This window comes from Pyrgilauda ruficollis, unplaced genomic scaffold (genome assembly GCF_017590135.1).
Source record: "Pyrgilauda ruficollis isolate IOZ18807 unplaced genomic scaffold, ASM1759013v1 scaffold39, whole genome shotgun sequence".
NCBI classification, from domain to species: Eukaryota; Metazoa; Chordata; class Aves; order Passeriformes; family Passeridae; genus Pyrgilauda; species Pyrgilauda ruficollis.
In genome coordinates, this window is record NW_024525378.1 from 1,400,534 (window position 1) to 1,420,134 (window position 19,601).

The window sequence follows — 19,601 nt, forward strand, 5'->3', positions numbered from 1 at the left end:
GCCAATTGCAAACAAACATCCAGCTTCATGGAGATGGTCTTGCTCACACTGATTGCTGCTGGCTCAGGGATAGTGATCCCCTCTGATTTTTGCAGACCTACTTCTTGTGTTAACAGTGTTGAAACTTTCATGGCAGCTGTCTATGTAAATTCATATTTATAGCAAATATTAATATCTGAAAAAAATCTGCGCTGTCCAGGGTAGATGCTGCCTACTGAGAAGCAAATGTGTTTCAGTAGTGGAGTTGGGGATTTGGAATTTGTTACATTTATGTTAAGCATCAGTAACAGTAATAACAGTAATTATTGCAGTGGTGCAAATACATATTACTGTCATTAAAATTTTGATCCCTGAAGTGCATACTGAGGTACACTTAATTACAGTTCCTGTTTATCTGAATGGAATTCTGGTGGATTACAGTACTACTGCAACCTAGTTCCATATTTTAACAGGAGCATAAATTAGTAAATTATTTTATTTCAAAACAAGTTAGGTGTTACTTTGAGAAATAAATATAATTTTTTACCTTACCTTTGTAAATGTAGCACTTTTACCCTGAGCAGAAGCTTTAGCTGTTGCCTGGAGCTGCTTGCACATAGAGATGAGTTTTTCAGCCTCCAAGAGAAGCAAAGGCTTGTCATCATCACGTACCTGGTAGGTTGTCCAGGAAGACAAAATAACTCTGTGTTAAAGACTCCAACATCAAGTTAAGTGAGAAGACAGCACAAGCAACTTCTAAGCAGTGTCACTGATGTCATTAGATACATCACCTGATCAGAAAGAGCATGAAGAGCTGAAGCAAGCTTTGTGCCCTCTGTGGCAAAAATCTGAAAGCAGGAGAAAGCATGTAACAGAACAAATCACAACAGAAGGTAAGGCTTTTTCCCTCCTGGTTAATAGTGTGCTTTTAAGTAAAAAGGTAGCAGGAAATACTTGTAATAATTGTATACATCTACAATTCACAAGTCAGCAGTTTGCAGTGACTTCTGAAATAACAAGCTACACTACAAACTGCCATCCTCACAGATAAGCAGAGTTTAAAGGCTTTCCCTTTAGAGAAAACAAAACCCCCAACTTCCAATTATTTTTTGCACCGTGGCAGCTCACAAATGTTTTGTGATGACACCTGCCCTGTTTGTTTATTGCCCTTTCAAAGGTAACCAGTCTCCTGTTACACACAGGTATGCATCCTGGAAATAGCATCCCACATCCCTTCATTTGGGCCCTTCTGTTTACATTGGGCAAGTTTTTACATCTTCTTTCTTTCCCATGAAAATCCTGCTGCTCAGACTAGGATTTACTATCTGTTAACACTACCAGGGACTGAGCTGAATGACACAACAAATATTACAGATGTGCTGAAATCGTCTATTTGCCATAATGCCAGTTTGCTATCCTTGCTCCTAGCTGGAATCTGTCAGTGTAATGATCCTGTTTGAAGCTACTACTGGAACACTGGGAATATGTATCACTTTCAGAATACCTATCAGAGTTAGGCTGCTCAAAGTCTACAGCTGCCAGTCAATTCATGGCACACTGTACTTAGGTGTATGGAATCAAGACACTGAAGTTCCTGTTTGGCTTCACTCAGAGTGTCTACATCCTATTTTGTTAAAAATACATTACCTCTGCCTGATGAAATAAATCTTGAGTAGTTTTCAGAAGTCCTTCTCCTCTGTGAGAAATAACAAAAGCAGAAGATATGCCATTTATAGACTGCCGATTATTTTGCTTGCTACTTATAAAAATTATAGTCTCACTACTGAACATTTTACAGTTCACACCACTGAACTGTAAATATCGGTCTTTAGAAGGTACTAGACACAACTACCCACAATAACTGAGTTAAAAAATACTACACAAACACCTCAGTAGCTATAGCACTCTCGGGGAATTAACAATGGCTCAGTTCTCATAAGCTGAACAAGACTCCACACTGAACAAGATTTCCACAGAAATCCACATCTCTGGCATACTGAGTATTATTGGACTAGTAGGTAACAAAAAAAAAAAATCTGGTAAAAAAACCCCAAGCAAACCTAAATTCTTCATGTAAGAAAGCTGACATTGCACAGGCAGATTTCAGATAAACACTTTTCAGTGCAAGGATCAGTAATTCTCATCTACAGGTATATACTTGTGCTTTAATTCCCTTAATTTTCAAAGTATTTATGAACATACATCTTAAAATGTTTTCCATACCCAAGAGACATTTAAATAGATGCCCTCCAATTAAACAGATGTTAAGCCCTTTAAAAATAAAGTGGGGTTTAAAACTAGGGGTTTTTTAAACAGTTTAGAAATTTACAAAAATTTATAAAGCCTACAGACAGACTCAAGTTCCTTTCTAAATGGGTCTCAATTATTATGCCCTGAAAAAGAAAATTTGTTCTTTCTTATAAACACTGTTAATGCTCTTTTTCCGACCAAAATTTGTCACATGCAGTGTAATTACCTGGTAAATAAATACATGGAGTAGGCCATACTTGACATGCCCTGCCCATGTTGCACAATCTCATTCTCCTGATCCTCCCATTTCTCTGTCTCAGAATCCACATCAGATGTTAGCAGATGCAATTCTAATCCAAGTTTTGCAATTTTCGCCTGTTCCTATAAATGGTAACCATATTTATGGCACTTAGAAACACTTTCTTTAGATAAGATAAAAATATGAAAGGAGTTTTTTTACTAAAATGATGGCATCTTACCTCGGTATCTAGTTTGACTGGCTTTAATGCTTTCAGATTTGCATTATGCTTCTGTTTCAAACAAAAAATAATATTTTTAAATAAAAGGAATTGGTAATCATTTTACTAGCAAATCTTAAAGAGGTAGCTCTATATTCAGAGAAAGACTTTGCAGGAGAGTTCCAGAGGTTCAAACAAACTCCTCAGCAGACACTCAGAACCTGTTCTGATCTGCCTGTCCTGAAATGTCAGGTGCAGATGCCCTGAAATTGCACGGGAAAGACGTCTTCCACAGTTCTCAGGTTCCACTTCCTAATGTAGTACAGTCTCTACCCTTCACCCTGTAAATCCTCAATAATACTCAGGACTAAACAGTCTGAAGCAAGTACTCCTGCACTGATTTTTCTGTCAGTGATGGTACTGATGTAACAGGGATGCTGATTTGGCTAATAGCAAGCTGATGTAGGTTACAACCCATATGAATGCTGGTGTGAGGAGACAGCCCATAATTCTGTGTCACTCTGGAGAAGCAGCTGTAAGCAAATACTGACACTGATCTTTTCATGGGTTTCCTTCTTTTTTTAAGTCATAAACTATCCAAAATATAAGTCTGGCTGCAAGCCAAATATTAGCTCATATTAAACAATAATTAGTGGCACTGATGTGAGTAGACTACCTGGTAAAGCAGTGCTTGCCAACTGCATGACACACTTAGGCAGTAATTCACAATTTATTTCATAATTCTTTGCTGTTCTTGGCTTTAATTTCATGTGCTGGTGCTGTCACTGTGCAAAGACAGCAAAACCACCAGACATGGGAGGCACAGTCCACATTCAGAAACCACTGGACTGCAGAGTAGTAGTAGTACAAAGTTGGTGTCATAACTTGGAGAGGTGTTAGGCACAGGAGGAAGCTGGATAATGTCAGTGCCCAACTGAGAGCCTTGTCTGAGATTCTGAAAAACTCTGGAAAAAACCTGCTGCTATTCATTCGTGGGAGTACTTGGGCAAATTAGGTTCAGTTATGCATGCAGGGGAAAAAAAAAGCCCACCAAGAAACAACACTGTTCATTGTGAACAGCATCAGAAATGAGATTCTGGTCCCATTTCCATTTCTTACTTCAAGAATCTGAGCAAAATTACTCGTACTGAAGTTCCTAGTGCAATTTAGTGCTCAATTTAATTTTCTGCCATTTCTCTTTTCCCATCCAAAAATGTTTAAATATTCTGAATCTTATGAATGTCTACCCAGATTAGACACTGCAATTCTGCCTAGGTATTAGAAATGCTGATCTCATATTGAAACATATAGCACAAAGGACTGAACTCCTAATAGTGATTTGACTATACTGCATATTAGAAATGCAATTTCAGAAATGCTGCTTTCAAGGCAGTGTCTTAAAAGAAGAAAGAAAGACAAAACCAAACTAGATTCATTTCTAAACACAAATTTTGGTCTCGAAGGTATGGCAAATATTTAAGCTGCAGAGTCAAGGAAAGGTATTCAAGAAAACCAGCACTGGTTACAACAAATAAGTTTTTCCATTCACAAATAACTAAAGAAAGCTCAGAATGTTTTTGCAGTTTTCTCTACTCTAGTGTTCCCTTGCATTATTTTAATAGTACTATTATTAAAAGTCAGATCAGTAGATGCATTATTCTGCTTTTAAAACATGATTTGACACTTTAAACTATAGAGAAAAAATATGCATTAAGTACACACATGAATCATCACTGCTGCTCTGGTCCTCATCTACAGCATGGTCTAGGGTGTCACTCATTACCAGCAAACAGCAGAGTGGCAATTAAACAGATGTAACAAAAATGTGATCTAATTAGATTGGCAGGAACAGTGTGGCCTCTGTGCAGGGACAGTGTGGGCGCCAGCCTGGCACAGCAGATCTCTGGTGGCAGCAGGGGGAGGAGAGGCTCTGCTGAGAGGAACAGCACCGGGAAGAGAGGCAGTTCCAAAGCTCAGAGCATCAGCTAGGCAAAAAAAATCACTCTGTGAAGAAACTGGTGTCCTGTGGATGCAATCCACATTTCCTGTCTACTTTCAAACTGTGCATTTGTAACTGCCCACAGTGTTAAGTATCTTGCAAAACTCAAAAAGAAGGCAGCAACCTTTCAAACAATAACAAAGCAGAACTGTTTTAATTAACAGTTTAAACTGTTTAAAAATTTTTATGGAAGTATTTTTAAAAACATATGAATCCATAAGTGGGACTCTGACTTCAAACATTTAATCTCTAAGTTATGACATCCAGAAGCTATGTGTCTTAGTCAAACTGGTCAGGGACAGAAACCCTATCCAAAGTTTCAATATTTAGTTCCATAACTGTGAAATTCACCCATGCTCATGCAGCCTAACATACTCTATTTAAATCTGCAGATTGGCTTTGTAAAACTTTTTTATAAATATTGGATTTATAAAGCTTCTATCTTTTCATTAAGGGTCAGAAGTTGTATTGTGTTTGAAGCTGTAGAAGTGCACAACAGAAGACATGGAGACAGAGGACCATTTCAAACCCAAATTCCTCTAGAGGTTAAGGAAAGAAAGCCAAGGAGAGAAAGAAACAAGCTAGAACTTAATGCACGTTTTGAGACCATTCTTTCCTTTTTTCCTGCCCATGGAAAGATTCAGTTTACAGCAAGTGAATCAAATGATTGATTACATGACACTAACAAGGTTTAGGAGGCTTCCTAACACATAGACACTCTCAGAAGTCATATCAATTATAATCAGCTAAGGATATTAAACACCTCACACCTAAAAACTGGGCATTTGTTGTAACTTTTTTCTCTACATTAAACACACTTAAGATCAAAGAAGGAAACAAGAACCCATTATTTAAAGAGGCTACAACAGGCTCGAACATGAACCCTTGTTCCAAATAGGTTAACTTAGGCTACAATGTTAAGTTTTGGCAGTATGATTTATTTTTTCTTTTAATTTTCAGTATATTGCAGCATGTTCCTACTGTTTTAATAGCAACAATGCACTTTTTTATTATATAACATGAAAGTAGAGTATATGGTAAAAAATTAATGAGCAGGAATTAAAGTTTATGTACAATCAAAGTGATTAAAGCACATAACATAACTAGTTAGATTTGTCTTCACTCTGTTTATTATTCACTTTTATAAATTGACAAACTTTGATATTTTACTGTCAGCCATTCAGTCAGGATGTGTGTTACCAAGATATTGTTAGGTCCCCATCGAGTTGTGACAGGGAAAGAAATCAAACAGAGAACAGGAGATACAAAGTAAACACAACAAACCCAAAAGCAACTTACCCCTGGTCTGGGCAGTGATAGGTAGACTCGCTTCTCTCCTATGAAGAACACACAGGTTTATACCAAAATTTGTATGCAGATTTTAATCAGTGGGATCAAATGCCTTACTTCATCCCTCCTTAAACTGCAGTACTATAAAAGCAAATTACTTACCTGTAATTCCTCCTCTCTGAGTACTGCAGAAGATCCTCTGTATCATGCTTTCAGAGACAGGACAAGAGCTCTGTACTGCTCAGATTTTAGCAGCTGGCAATTAAGAAAGCTTCCCTGAGCATTTCCCTCAGTAATATTCCTAGCCTTCTATATTTCACAAGGAAGTAAAGCAACTCTCTCCAATGATTCACTAGCTACATGCACTCATTTTGTTGCAGAATACAGAACATAAAATTGCAGCTCCATGTATGGCTTTTCTTGGCATGGGTTGAATGGTCTGAAATTTGGAGTAGACAGTGCCACTAGTGAGAAATACCTAGGCAGGTTTTCCAAAGTAATACAAATAAAACTCTCATGTTGTACTGTACTATACGTATCCCACATGTGCTGTATTTTATGAAGAAGGAAGTTCTACAGCATTTTACACACTTATTGAATTGTTTCTTGTATGGCCAGGAGCCTAAAATATTCCAAGTCTGAGCAAAACAAATTAAGAAAGAAAAAAATATTTTTGGATGTTACCTAAAAGTTGCTAAGAAGAATTTATTTTCAAGAAGGATCACTGCCTGGGCTAACAGCCTAAGATTAGAGTTTCAATTACCAGAAGACATAATAGTCTATGAAGACTTACATTTATTACAATAGATTCAGGAGAGGAAAGTCTGCTAAACCAAATTAAAATAAGTAAAAAAATTAAGAGCTACTAAGAACTTGTTATTACCAAAAACCTCAGAAACAATCAAAAAACCCCCACTAACTAAAACCCAAGGGCTACTACAATGGATGTCAGTACAGGTTTACATAGACACGATGCATAGCAGCAAAGGACAACCAACAAACCCCTCTACAATTGCTAATTCCTCCTCTTGTATCAACTCTAGAGAAATTCCATTCTGAGTCCTCAGAAGACAGTTCTTTTGTGCATTCAGGATTTTTTGAAAGCATGCCCTTTATCTCCTGACATAACAGGAAGATCATAATCTCTGTATCTAGGCAACTGATTCCTACAATTTTAGGATGCCAACAAGTGTCCTTCAACCCTCTTGAAAAATAAGCAAAATGGAACCTTCCTTTCTAAGATCACCTTTTCCTTTCCCTATGCAATTTTGCAAAAGATGAATGAGCTAACAGGGCACAAGCTGCATAACCATTTTTTTTTCAGAATGCAGTGTTATTCGGATATTAATTGCCCAAACATGTATCCAAGCAAGATTTCTCCCTAAAGACCAATACAAATGATGAGAAGTCATTTACAACATCCTACACATCAAAACATCAGCTAAAGGGCATGTAAGACATACCAAGAACAAAAGTGAACTTGCAATTTTAAATGCTGCAGCATAAAAGATCTCCTTGGAGCTATGTAAAAACTTGTTGTGTCTTGTTAAAAAGTTCAAACACAGAAAGCTTTGACATAACTAATGGAATAAAAATGCTCACTGCAATGACACAGTACTTGCACACACAAGGCAGGCATTCAAATTACAGAAACCAAATGGAAAGTGGTGACAAACAGAAGTAAGAAAATAAAAATTGCCTTTGCTCTTCTAGTAATTCCCATTATTTGGCTTAGCAAGGTTTCGTTGCTCACCATATTCAACAAGAAGAAAGATCTAACTATTTATTTCTTGGAACATTTTAAAAAACCCACAAAAAGATCACAAAATACGCACACAAAAAACACACTTCACCAGACTCACAGATACCAAACCTTTCAAAGGAGCAGATCAACTCAGGTCAGATATAATCCTACTTAATCAGAAAATACTTAATTCTATCAGTGTAATCACAGAACTTTTATTTGATTACATTAACAATATACATATGTAATTTTTTAGGTATTTAATTCCTTAGTTTGTGTGTCTGATCTTTGCTATTATATCAAAAGGCTTTTTCCACCATATTATGATCTTCTTTTTATTTTACTCTGCCTTTGTTTTTCCTAATGTGTTTTCTTAAACATGTTTTTCCTTTTTAAATTTTTTTTACTTAAAATTAATTTTCATTATTTCATTCTCTGTCTTCCAATTTTCTGCTTTCTACTAGTTCCAATCCTGGTTTTCCCTCCATAATACCCCTACTTCAACTTTAAATTCTCACTTTTGATGTCCCTTCTTTTCTGAGAGTATGGCAGCATGCCTGCTTCACTCCTCTTCCTAGATGTCTTGGTTCAGGGAGTCAACCCAGGACACTAGAATTTGAGCTTCCTATTCTGACCTGTATCACCTACAGTCCTTCAGAAATCTCATGGTCATTCAACTGCTCTCAAATCAAGTGGGTAAAACAAAAGAGGAGAGCAGAGAAGTATGTTATCTTCAGAAACTGTTCTCACTTCTTACCCCAGGTTACAAGGCAGCAAATCAGAGGATCATTTATTCACATTCTTCTCCACCATGTTCAAACCAAAACATTAGAAATAAGAGCTTGGCTGACATCCAGCAGCTTGGATTGATGAAAGGTACTATTGTCAGGTGGTTCATCTCAAAGTGCAAGAGCCTCAGAGTTAAGCATTAAATGGAAATGAATCAAACAATCCCTCTAGGGGCAGAATCAAACTTCCCATGCCTGGCAGGAGGGAAGGGTTATCCTCTCAAGAGCCTGCCATCCTCCTCATCCCAACCTGGACACACCAACACTGCGGAGAACGGGCCTCCTCACCACTGGATTAAAAAGTGGTTTAGGACTGAGCAAAAGAAGGACAACTCTACCTTGCTGTACAATTCTGCACAGCACAGGAATATTTCTAAAATAAAAATGAGGGTTACTGGGCTGTGCTCCCCAACCTCCCCCACCCCGTTGTGCCTGTGAATCCTGCTACCCTGGAGAAGCCCTCTTCAATTTGGGCATCTGGTATAATTTCATTAAAACTGAGTAAAATACTCTCTTTCAAGCTAAATCCAGCTCCTCCCACGTGCATTTGGAACCTCACCATGAGAAATACCTCATTTTATGTTATGAAAAAAACCACTGGATAAGGAGCTATGCAATTGCTCGTAAAATTAAAGAAATGAGTATAAACAATGTGAATCTAGTGTAATCCGAAAAATGCTTCTTTTATTTGATGTGTCCAGCACATTTAGTCACCATTCAATTTTTGCATCTTAAGCTGTATTCCGAACTCTCTAACAAAGCCAAACATTTAAATTGGTAGTACAAAAATACAAGATTTTAAACTGAGGAGAAAAAAAAATATACCTCTTACTGTAATTCTATCTCTTCTTACATACAGTCACAATTTTACTATGAATAAAAGCACTTGATAAATTTTAGTCTGTAAAATAAAGACACTTTTACCAACCTCAACATTAAGACAAGTGTCATGAATTACGAGAAGAATAAAGCCTTATCAAATATTGTGAAACTCCATTGTGTTTAGAGGCAAAAGTTTTGTGAATGCTACTCCTACAATCTCTTAGCAAGTAAATATGTTAGTTTCATTTATTTACTGGATCATCAGTTGTGTTTTCTCAGACAAGAAAAATGTTGGAAGTGGCAAAGTAACTTCAGGGTATTTTCTAGTAGGAAAAAGGTGGGGCGGTATTTGGGTGAGATTTTTTCCCTCCCTTTTTTTTTTTAATTATAAGAGTCACTCTGTAGTCCAACAAGAGAAAACAAACAAAACCAAATTAGCCCACAACAGAGAGGAAAACTTTGTAGAAGACAGGTGGATATAAGAGACCAAATTACTTCTAAGGTCATAATCCTGGAAACAATCCTGATTCAGAGGAAAGTCTCTAACTAGGCTGGGCCACATGACAAGGAAAACAGAGACTTCTTAACAGTGTTTTGGCAATACAAGATCTAACACACCCAAGGCCACAGAGGGAACACAAGCAATGCTTCATATCTTACCAGTGGTGGTATCAGAACACTTTATGCTGAAAGAAAGACTGAGGAAATGAGAGCCACTAACAAGAACACACTTGTGTGGTTATGCCAAACAAGAGAAGTCTTCACTGCATCACTCAGGACCACCTACCCATTCTCCTTTCCCTCCTTCAAGCAAGGACATTGTGAAATGATGCTTTAAAGAAAGTGGAAAATACCACTTATGGAATACGTGTTATCTGCCATCAGCAGCCCCAAGAGAAAGTTATTAACTACAGAGGAGGCTGGGCATCTGATATCAAGAACAATTTGTTTGGAGAGCCAAGGATATGCTTTGCTGTGGTTGCATGATTCTCATTCTATTATTTTTAAATACAGTAATATCTATATATATATATGTATGCACACACACAGATAGATATAAATCTAAATGGTCTAAAGATCATTGTATGAATATGAAAAAAATCAGATACTGCATGATCAGCCCAAAGATTCCAAATTTATTTCAACAAACTAACAATAGTATAATAGCATAATTTAAGTTTCATTTTATAAAATATCATTTTTAAGGATAGTGAGTTTGACCCTGGCTCCCAAAACAAACAGATAAAAAGATCTGCTGGCTCATAAACAGGCTCTCTGCACATATTTATGTGTATTTCAAACCAAGGTGAAAGAACAGCTGGGATAACAATCACGTTTTTCTCAAAAGTCACAAACTGCCAATAACCTGAAGTACACACAATTACTGTAAACCCCCTCAGATTTTCAACATATGTTTTCTTTTTACAAGTCTTGAGGCTCAGGCACACACTCATTCACCAGCCAGCAGCAACAATTTAAGATATTACACCCCATGATTGGCTGCTGCTCTGCTTAAAATGCTGGCAGTAAACTGCTTACACAAAAAATCAAGAACAGAAATTTAAACTACAAAATCAAGTCTGAAAATGAAAAGAGTCTCAATAGCAAGATGAAGTATTGTATCATTGATAAAGTGTCATCTAACCTGAATAAGGATTTACATTTTCTGTATCTTAGATACAAAAAATTAAGTGCCCGTATTTAGCTAAGTCTAAGCTTTCAAACCTGAGCAATTTTCTTAAAAATACAAGACATTCAGTATTATTATATATTACATTCTATCTGTATGCAATTATACCTTAAAGACTGAAACAAAGACATAGCTATAAGAAGTGTGACAGGCTACATTAAAGACATAATCTGAAACAAAATTATGTGGTATAAAAATGAAAACCAAAATGCCTTTCGTTTTAAAGGTAAATTACCCTATGCTAAAAGTAGACACAGAATTTTTTTTCCTTAAGATTCCAAGCTTTTCTTCTACATGTTGTACAAATACCAATAAACTTACCAACCAGAGAAAATATCCCAAGATTGTGCAGAGTCGTCAGAAATTCCATCCAGGAGAAAGGACAGCAGTTTAAAAATCAAATAACTACATTCACTACATTATGAAGTGAATACAAGGCAAGCTGACAGTATAGAACATATATGTATATATGTATTTTCCAACAATACAGGACATTAATTAAACATGTCACAATTCAAGTTGTATCTTGACTGTCATGAATTGATGATATGACCAAGACAAAAGAAGGGGTGGGTGAAAGCCAAGCCCTACTACCCCTCGTATTTGGACACTGCTGGCAAAGAGCTGTGTCAAACACTTTTGTGTCCTTTGAACAGTTCCATTCGATTTTGCTAGAACTTTAATCCCAGTGCAGAAGATTAAACATAGCTAATCTTAGGTAAATCAGGCCTTTAAATATTTGGTTGCTTTTATTTGAAAAAATTCAATAAGCAGCCTGATTTGACACCTATACAAACCCAACATATTTGTGTATTACTACCTAGATCCCACCGGATGTGGAACTGTTTACTGCACTCCACTCTTAAGAAAACAGAATTTCCTAAATCACACTTAAAATTCTTAGATTTGAAGTTACATTTTTCTATTTCTACACAGCCTTCTTACCTCTTCTTCCTTCAAACACATCGTTGATTTCTCTTAACAACAGAGACATGTCACTCAGTTGAGACTCCCAGGCCTCGCAAAACACCTCAAGATTTTCTTTTGCAATCTTGCTAGATGGATGTAATGCCAGGGTTTCTGCAGCAGAAATTATCTGGACGAAGAACAAAGCATTTGCTACTGCAAGTCCTAGTACATAGTGCTCCACATGAATTCACAAATGCCTCCCCAGGCAAAACACAAAATTAAACTGCTACTATTACGTCTTTGTAGTGTATTCATCTGACAGTTGCAGGCTTGATGATCTTTCTTGTGCATTCTTTTAGCTACCACCCAACACTAGAGCAAAATTCCTTCTTAGAAATGAATGCTTTGAACAGGTAAACATTAGGTCTCCTAAAAATTCACACAAGTATTTTTTATTGATTTATCTGTAGTAAAAGAGGCCAGTTAAAAGCTGAACATACCTGTGGGCCAGTGACCTGAAAGGTATCTTCTGCATGTATGCAAGTTATCTCAAGGGGCTCAGTTCCAGAAACGTGCCTCAGTAAGCGACACATCTGAATTATTTTAAAAAATGAAAAGAATTGTAAAAAATGTGCATCTATTAGTAGTGAGAAAAGGTGTACATACAAAAATAAGGTGTACAAACAAACACAAAGTTATTGATTGTCCTTTCAAATATTTCCTGGGGACTGCACAGCTGGGTGCTTCTCAGGGAGAATTAATAATAAAAATGGGGCTAAATCCTGACTTGAAAGGTGTGGAAAACCACTGAGAGAAAGGAAAATCTTAATAACTAAATTAAAGTAAAACAAAAACAATTTCACTTATTTATGAATATTTATGACTGAATAAAACTACACATATAGAACTTGGAAAAACTGTAGAATAAATAACTTTATCAGAACAGGCTTATTCGGCAATAAGCAACCATGTGGAAAATTTAGGCTTTCATCATCCAATGGACTAAATTATCTTTGAGCAAATCAGTGTCAAATTAGTTTAGGCAAGTAATACTGTTTCCTTCATCTTTTTTTCTAGGAAGATTAAGAGTGAACTTTGGCTTGAAAGGAACATGGAAGTTTTCAGATCAAAAGGAATTTGTAAGACAGAGACAGCATGTGTGAAACTTATTGCACATCATCAGACATGCTGCAAGGTCTCACACACAAGCACTATTTAACCTTCTTGTTATGCCTGAAAAAAAATTTGATGTCTCACTAGAACACTAAATAGCCACAGATGAAGGGGACATTAAAGTTGAAATTAAAAATTCAAAGCATTGTTCTGTCAGTCCTGGAAGTTCAAGGGTGTTGCTTCTGTATGTTCATAGTTCTGGGAGGAATCCTCAAGGCCTGTATATCATAATTTTTTAGAAATGAGTATTGGATACCATGCAAGTACAGCTGCGGGCATCACCGTATTTCAGATCAAAGTGATCTATATTGGTATGTCTCTGCTGGCATGGGTGCCTCTGCTCATCTGTGAGAGAGACAGCAACAAGGTACACGTGGCTGACATCCCCTCCACACACTGCTTTTCACAAAGGAGGAAGATTTTCAGTGGCCCTCTTGACTAATCTTCAAAAAATCAAACTCACTGCATTAAGAAACTTTAGTGTGTATCTTCAGCATTCTTTTATACCTGGATTCAGCTATAACTGGATGCCTGCTGCTTGAAAGAAAGGGGTGATAATTTCCTCTTGGACCTAGAAACTTACTTTTTAAATTAATACTTTAGGCCAAATGTCTACATACAGATTGAGTTTAGATCCATGAGGAGAATTGGGCAGAAATGTGCCCTTCTACAACACTTGCATGCCACAGTGACATATCTGGCTCAGATCCTGACAAGAACAATCCAAAATTCAACAGCATACTAGGAAAATAAAGTAAAACTGCAAAAACACAGACCAAAGCCTTCCTAAAGAACAGACTGATGCAAATCCAGCCACTCATTTTCTAAGTGTCCTATACAATGAAAGCAGGTGTGAACTCACCTCAACAAGTTGTTCTTTCTGCTCTGATAGCTTGCAAGTATATTCTGCTACAGCTTCAAGATTTCCTTCTACTCCTGTGATTTTTAATGCTTTGAGAACCATATGATCTGTATGGTATTTTAGAAGATCTGCTGCCAGAGATGTTGCTGCACTGTGGACCTTGAATAGCATTAAAAGAAGGAGAGATAAACCATGGAATAGAAAAAAAATCTATCCAGTACCAAGTCAAACAAGCTTAAGAGACAGATTAATTTTTCAAGAAGCAAAAACTTTACTGGCATGAAAGCTCATATACAGCTTGCTTATTATCTGGAGTTTTAGTTCTTCAATTACTATTCAAAGAACAAAGATAAAATCCACTGCAATTAAAAAAAAAAAAAACCCAAGAAGCCAAAAAACTCTCCCCACAAACAAGAATAAACAACTTCACAACCAAATATGGAGAGAAACAAAAGAGCAGCTGTGTAAAATGAAGCCATGAAGTTATCACACCGCTGCTTTCTGATTATGTTACAGCTGGAGAAAAACCAGGTGCATGAATTTGTGGGTCACCAAGTTCAGCAGAAGCAAAGCACAATGGCCATTCCACTTCTCCTCCTTCAGTCTGATTTACACATTGAACTGTGTAAATCAGACTGAAGCCACGCTAAACTGAACCTATAATGTATTAGAAATTAGAATTATCAGTGATGCAAAGAAAAGCTTGAATATAGTCAGCTTGTGACACAGCCTTAGGAAAGTATAAAGCACCTTTTCTACAAGGAGATGGGTCTGGAAGAAATCTCAATCTCCCTACACTCCCAACAAGCAAGGAGAAGCTTCTCATTTAAACACATGTCTAAACAGAGACACGCACTCAGAAACTGTCCTGTGAAGGACCCTGGTTGAAAACAGGTATCAGTGGCAGCTGCTGCTAGTTCTAGTAACTAGTCATTAGGTTACCTGCACCCTGCAATCAGCCCCATCTTAAGAACATTGCTAAAACCGAAATAGCAGCCTCTTTAGAAACAGCAGAATATACTCATAGGACTACTGTGAGTCTTGTAATATTGCACTCACTTTGCTAGACTAGACTGAGTACAGAACAAACTTGGTGTTCAAGAGGAAGTATTTTTCCAGCTCTTATGAATCCAATGAGCTTGGAACTCATTCCATAGAGAAGAGTGTTTACTGGCATGGTATGTTTGGGTTTTTAATTCACTGGACTCCACTTTTACCTCCTTCCTCTGGCAGTACTTCCTGTGCATCCAGAATTAAGTTCTTCTGGATTTGTTTTTTTAATTTCATAAAAGACAAGACAACTGAATTATTGCCTCAAAACCTGCTGCAATTGTTTTTTAGAGGGGGAAAAATGAGGTATGACAACCTGTTATAAACTATTTATACAACATTGCTCACATGGCATTAAAAATTAGCACAAATCACTAATCCCAGAAATGAAGTCAAAGCTCTGAAGAAAGGATATCTGAAAGGCTTGTAATGTTGGAGTAGGAACTGGCAATTCTCATTTATATGTAGACTACGCAGGGATCACCTTTTCATTAGAGATTCTTTTCATCCTGATCCAAAATAGAAATATACTTCTACGTAATGCTGTCTCTGATCATTAACGGTAAAATCATCTCAAGAAAGAAATACAACTTCTGTTTCTTCCATAAAAAGACAGAGAGTTAACTACTTTAACAAGGCTGTCTTTTGTTCTCAGCCACTCAGGCTCTCAAAAACATTTTAATTAGAGTCACAGTATTTTAATTTAACCAGTAGAAATCCTGACTGATACCCTGTGGCACCCCAAGTCAGACTGACAGAACAGCCTCCAGCCATGTACAGAAGCATGGCCACTCTGGGATCAATTCAATCACTACACAGAGAGCAACAAAAACAACATAATTCTCTGAACTGGCTTCTAAGAGCATGAATCCTTTCTTTCACACAACATATTCCAGCCACCTGTGGCTTTATGATCTATGCAATTAAATAGTCACATCCTAATTTGACTGGGAACTCTTCCACTTCATTCAGCACCTGGGAACAATGTTATTCAGAAAGGATAATCTCACAACACTGCGAAGTGCACACATTCCAAAGTGAAAGTCACTTTGGAAAAGCTCTGCTACCAATTTCCTCCATAATGGTGACCAAATTACAAACCAGCACATAATCAAAGTGCAAAAATTATGCATCCTCCACTTTCTGGAGCCCAACACTCTGCCTGACAGCAGTGAACTGAAACAGATTGAAAGCACTGTTCAAATCTTCAGGACAGCTGCAGGAACTATAGTCCAGAAGACAAAATTTCTCATTCTGCCTATGGTAAAAAAGGGGAGCATTTCTTCAGCAGTTGAGATTTTCCAGTTACAGCAGCTGACAGCTCAGCCTAAGCAAGTTCACCACACGTCTCTAACATCTTTGCACTGCTCTGTGTTGAAACTCACTGTTCTTAATCTTCATTTCTCCATCTGTTTAAAAGAACAGCAATTTGAAGCAGTTGAGAAGATAAATGAATCATGTGCAAATATTTAGGAAGCTGCCAGAAATCAGATTCTGTATTTGCTTCAATTCTGTGGAACAGACAAGGCAGCAATGCTATCCTTTCCAGGAAGGGTGAAGACCCTGAGCAGCAAGTGCAGTCCATCCCATGTACCAAATGAGGCAGCTATTCCATGTGTGTATGCAAGCTGACCCCAGCATACTTGCACTGAGGGAAAGAATAATGATTTACTACAGACACATACACATCTGACAACTGCTGAGAAAAAAAAGCCCTGAGTACTGTCATAACATATTTCTGCTAAGGAAATCAATAGGAAAGGTTAAATACAAATAAACTGCAAATGTAATTTATTAATCTAGACACACACTAGAAGAAAATGTATTTACAAACAGTGATGTATGCATCCCCAAGGGAAGTTTGCCTTTACATTTAAAATAATGATTACATACATAGTACTTGCTTCCAAACACTTCTTTTTTGGGTCAGCAATGAACCTATGCAGCCAACTAATCAGTAAGGACAAGGTGATGTAGCTAGCTCCATGATGCAATTCTGATTTGGTTACTCTTGTCTATTAGCAGGCAACAGTCTTCTTGGGTACAGGATCTCATTTTACAACCTCATGTTTGAAAAGTATGAAATTCAAACTTTTATTCACCTTATCTTGCTCAAGCTGCACTTACCTCTCTTTTAAGTTCATTCATGCATTGGCACGTTTTTAAAATGGCTACTTCCAAGTCTTCCATGAGATCCTTTGTCTTTTGATTTTGCTACAAACAAAAGAAAGAAACCAACAAGACATTACACAAAAAACCCTGCAAACCCCACTGTGACATCATATGCTATTAGCTCAAGAAGCTTTAGAAGACAGCCTTTTCTTTCCAGATGAAATGCTCTCACTTATGCAGCCTGTGTATATTCTACTAGAAAAATTCTTTTATAGAAACAGTTATCACAAATTTAAATCTAAAACCACTTGTAATACAATCTGGTTGACTGCTTGTGTTCAACAGGAATTTATTTCTAAACATCACTTAGCTTTTTTCAGGAAAAGGGTTTCCATGACATCTGCCAGAAATCTACCTGGCCATCCTAAAGTAAAACAAGCATTTAAGGCAGGTTTTTTTAATAGAAACATCCTTTTAAAATAAAGTGGTACCTAAAAATGTTATACCAAATATTTTATATTGAATTATAAGATTGATTCTTCAGAACATTCACCTTGCAATGAAACTGTTGAGCTGAAACCAAATATCCACCTCAGTGAGCTGTTATTATTTTACTTGCTACTGTGTTTTTAGTCACAACTAGGCTGGGTTATTTATTAATGAAAATTTTTAATGCATAAGCACACATGTGCATGTCCAAGTATTTTCACAGACCATATATATGCATAATCTTGTACTAGGCTCTTATTTCTATCTCTTGAAATGTAGCCTGTAAATTATTTAGAGGTGACTATTTTCCATCAGTAATAGAGCTTAAAAATAACCACGTATCCTGGTTTTGGCTAGGATAGAATTAACTTTCTTTATAAATCTGGCATGCTGCTGCTTTGGATTTGTGATAAAGGCAGTGCTAACAACACGGTGTTAGTTATTGCTGAGCAGTGTTTGCACAGCTGCCTACCAGGGCTAACAACTAACACCAAGCTAAACACAGGCTTAGCTCCTATAGTTAAAGGGAGTCTATGCAATCGATATTCTGCATGTGTCTTGTTTTTCATAACAATATTCTGTATTATCAGTAAGATTTATATGCCCTTCAAACTACACTACTGCATTAAAAACACCTGATGGCAGTACCTGATTCAAAGAGGAAAAAGGGAACAAAAATACTTTCTCATAAGAAATACACTCAGTTAAGTAAATATCCTATACCAGGACACATCTGCCATATTTCAGAGTGTTGATAAGTCTCTGTGCTATACATATGCCCAGGAGCAAGACTGAAAGCAAGTCAGCATCAAAACCAGAAGCTGCATTTTCCATCTCTGCTTTCGCTACCCCTTTTGCATGTATCTTCTATAATTTTCAAGGAACAAGTAAGAAAAATGCTAGGGGCAGGCTTAACATGATTCTTTTGTAAAAGCTTTTTCTAAACATGATTCTTTTCTTCATCATTTAAATAATGTAAAAAAGGACAAACGAAAATAGCCTGTCTTATTGTTTCTCTTCTCTTCTCTCTCCATAATATTGAAAACCCAGGCAATTTTTTATGTTTCCCTTTCCAACAGTTTAACTGTTTCCATTGGAAACAAGAAAGAAAACTGCCGTCACAGCTATGGGATCAAGACAATTGAAATCTCTGAACTACTCCACCAAAAGACTTCACTGTTTAAGACTGTGCAGTGATACTTCTGTTCACTGCCTTGTTTCCACTCACATCTTCATTAAATTAGTCTACTGCCATCAGTAGCCTAATTTAGCCATCAAAGAATCAATGAAGCAATACCACTGGGGTAGGGGGAGGACAGAACATATGGAAGCTGCAAAAGCACAGAATGAACTGTGGCTTCCTTGATCAGCTCCCACTGTGAGGAATACACCCAGTTCTCTCTTCCTAGACCAGAAGAAAGACTGCATTCAAAATTTCTTCTCAAAGTAGAGATGAAAAGATTTACTTTGCTAAAAAGCTCTTACAGCTTGCATCCACACTGAAACCAGCTGCTCTAGTTCCATTTTAGCTTGTTTAGACAGCTCCAAAATGTGCTCTCTGTGCTCATGACTGGTATAGGCAGAGTCTGTGAAGTCTTCTGTATGTTCCAGGATAACTTCCAGCATTGTTGAAAGGTTCTCTTTTGAGAGAAAATAAAGATTCTCACGGAGACCTTCAACCTTGTTCTGAAAAAGAAGCACATCATTTCCTTGAGAATTTATGTGATTTAGTTGTGACGCAAATGCAGAAACCAGATTTATCATTTTACGTTTTATTTTTCTCCTTAATGCTTTTTTAAATTACTCCCTTATTTTCAAAGTGATTCAACCATTTGCTTGTGTCTAGACCTGCAGTTTGGGGTTTGGGATGTTTCCTAAAAGTGATAATACAATCAGCAGTTTACTAGCACCTTCTCAGGAATAGCAGCAAATACATCATTGTATTCCTTGTAAGGAATAACAGCAAATACATCATTGTTCTACTGC

The 19,601-nt window shown here is 37.0% G+C and overlaps 1 protein-coding gene across 1 annotated transcript in view; it reads right to left on the reverse strand.

Annotated features, from left to right (window-relative positions):
- Positions 1-19,601, reverse strand: part of CTNNAL1 (catenin alpha like 1) — a 56,495-nt gene that overhangs the window by 987 nt on the left and 35,907 nt on the right. Inside the window, exons 7-17 of the mRNA XM_041476576.1 lie at positions 19,101-19,301; positions 17,142-17,228; positions 13,965-14,123; positions 12,430-12,522; positions 11,966-12,116; positions 5,986-6,023; positions 2,709-2,759; positions 2,456-2,610; positions 1,627-1,675; positions 771-827; positions 532-651 (exon numbers count right to left, since the gene is read on the reverse strand). Of these exons, the coding sequence (XP_041332510.1) occupies positions 532-651; positions 771-827; positions 1,627-1,675; positions 2,456-2,610; positions 2,709-2,759; positions 5,986-6,023; positions 11,966-12,116; positions 12,430-12,522; positions 13,965-14,123; positions 17,142-17,228; positions 19,101-19,301 (1,161 nt within the window). The remainder of the gene's footprint in view (positions 1-531; positions 652-770; positions 828-1,626; positions 1,676-2,455; positions 2,611-2,708; positions 2,760-5,985; positions 6,024-11,965; positions 12,117-12,429; positions 12,523-13,964; positions 14,124-17,141; positions 17,229-19,100; positions 19,302-19,601) is intronic.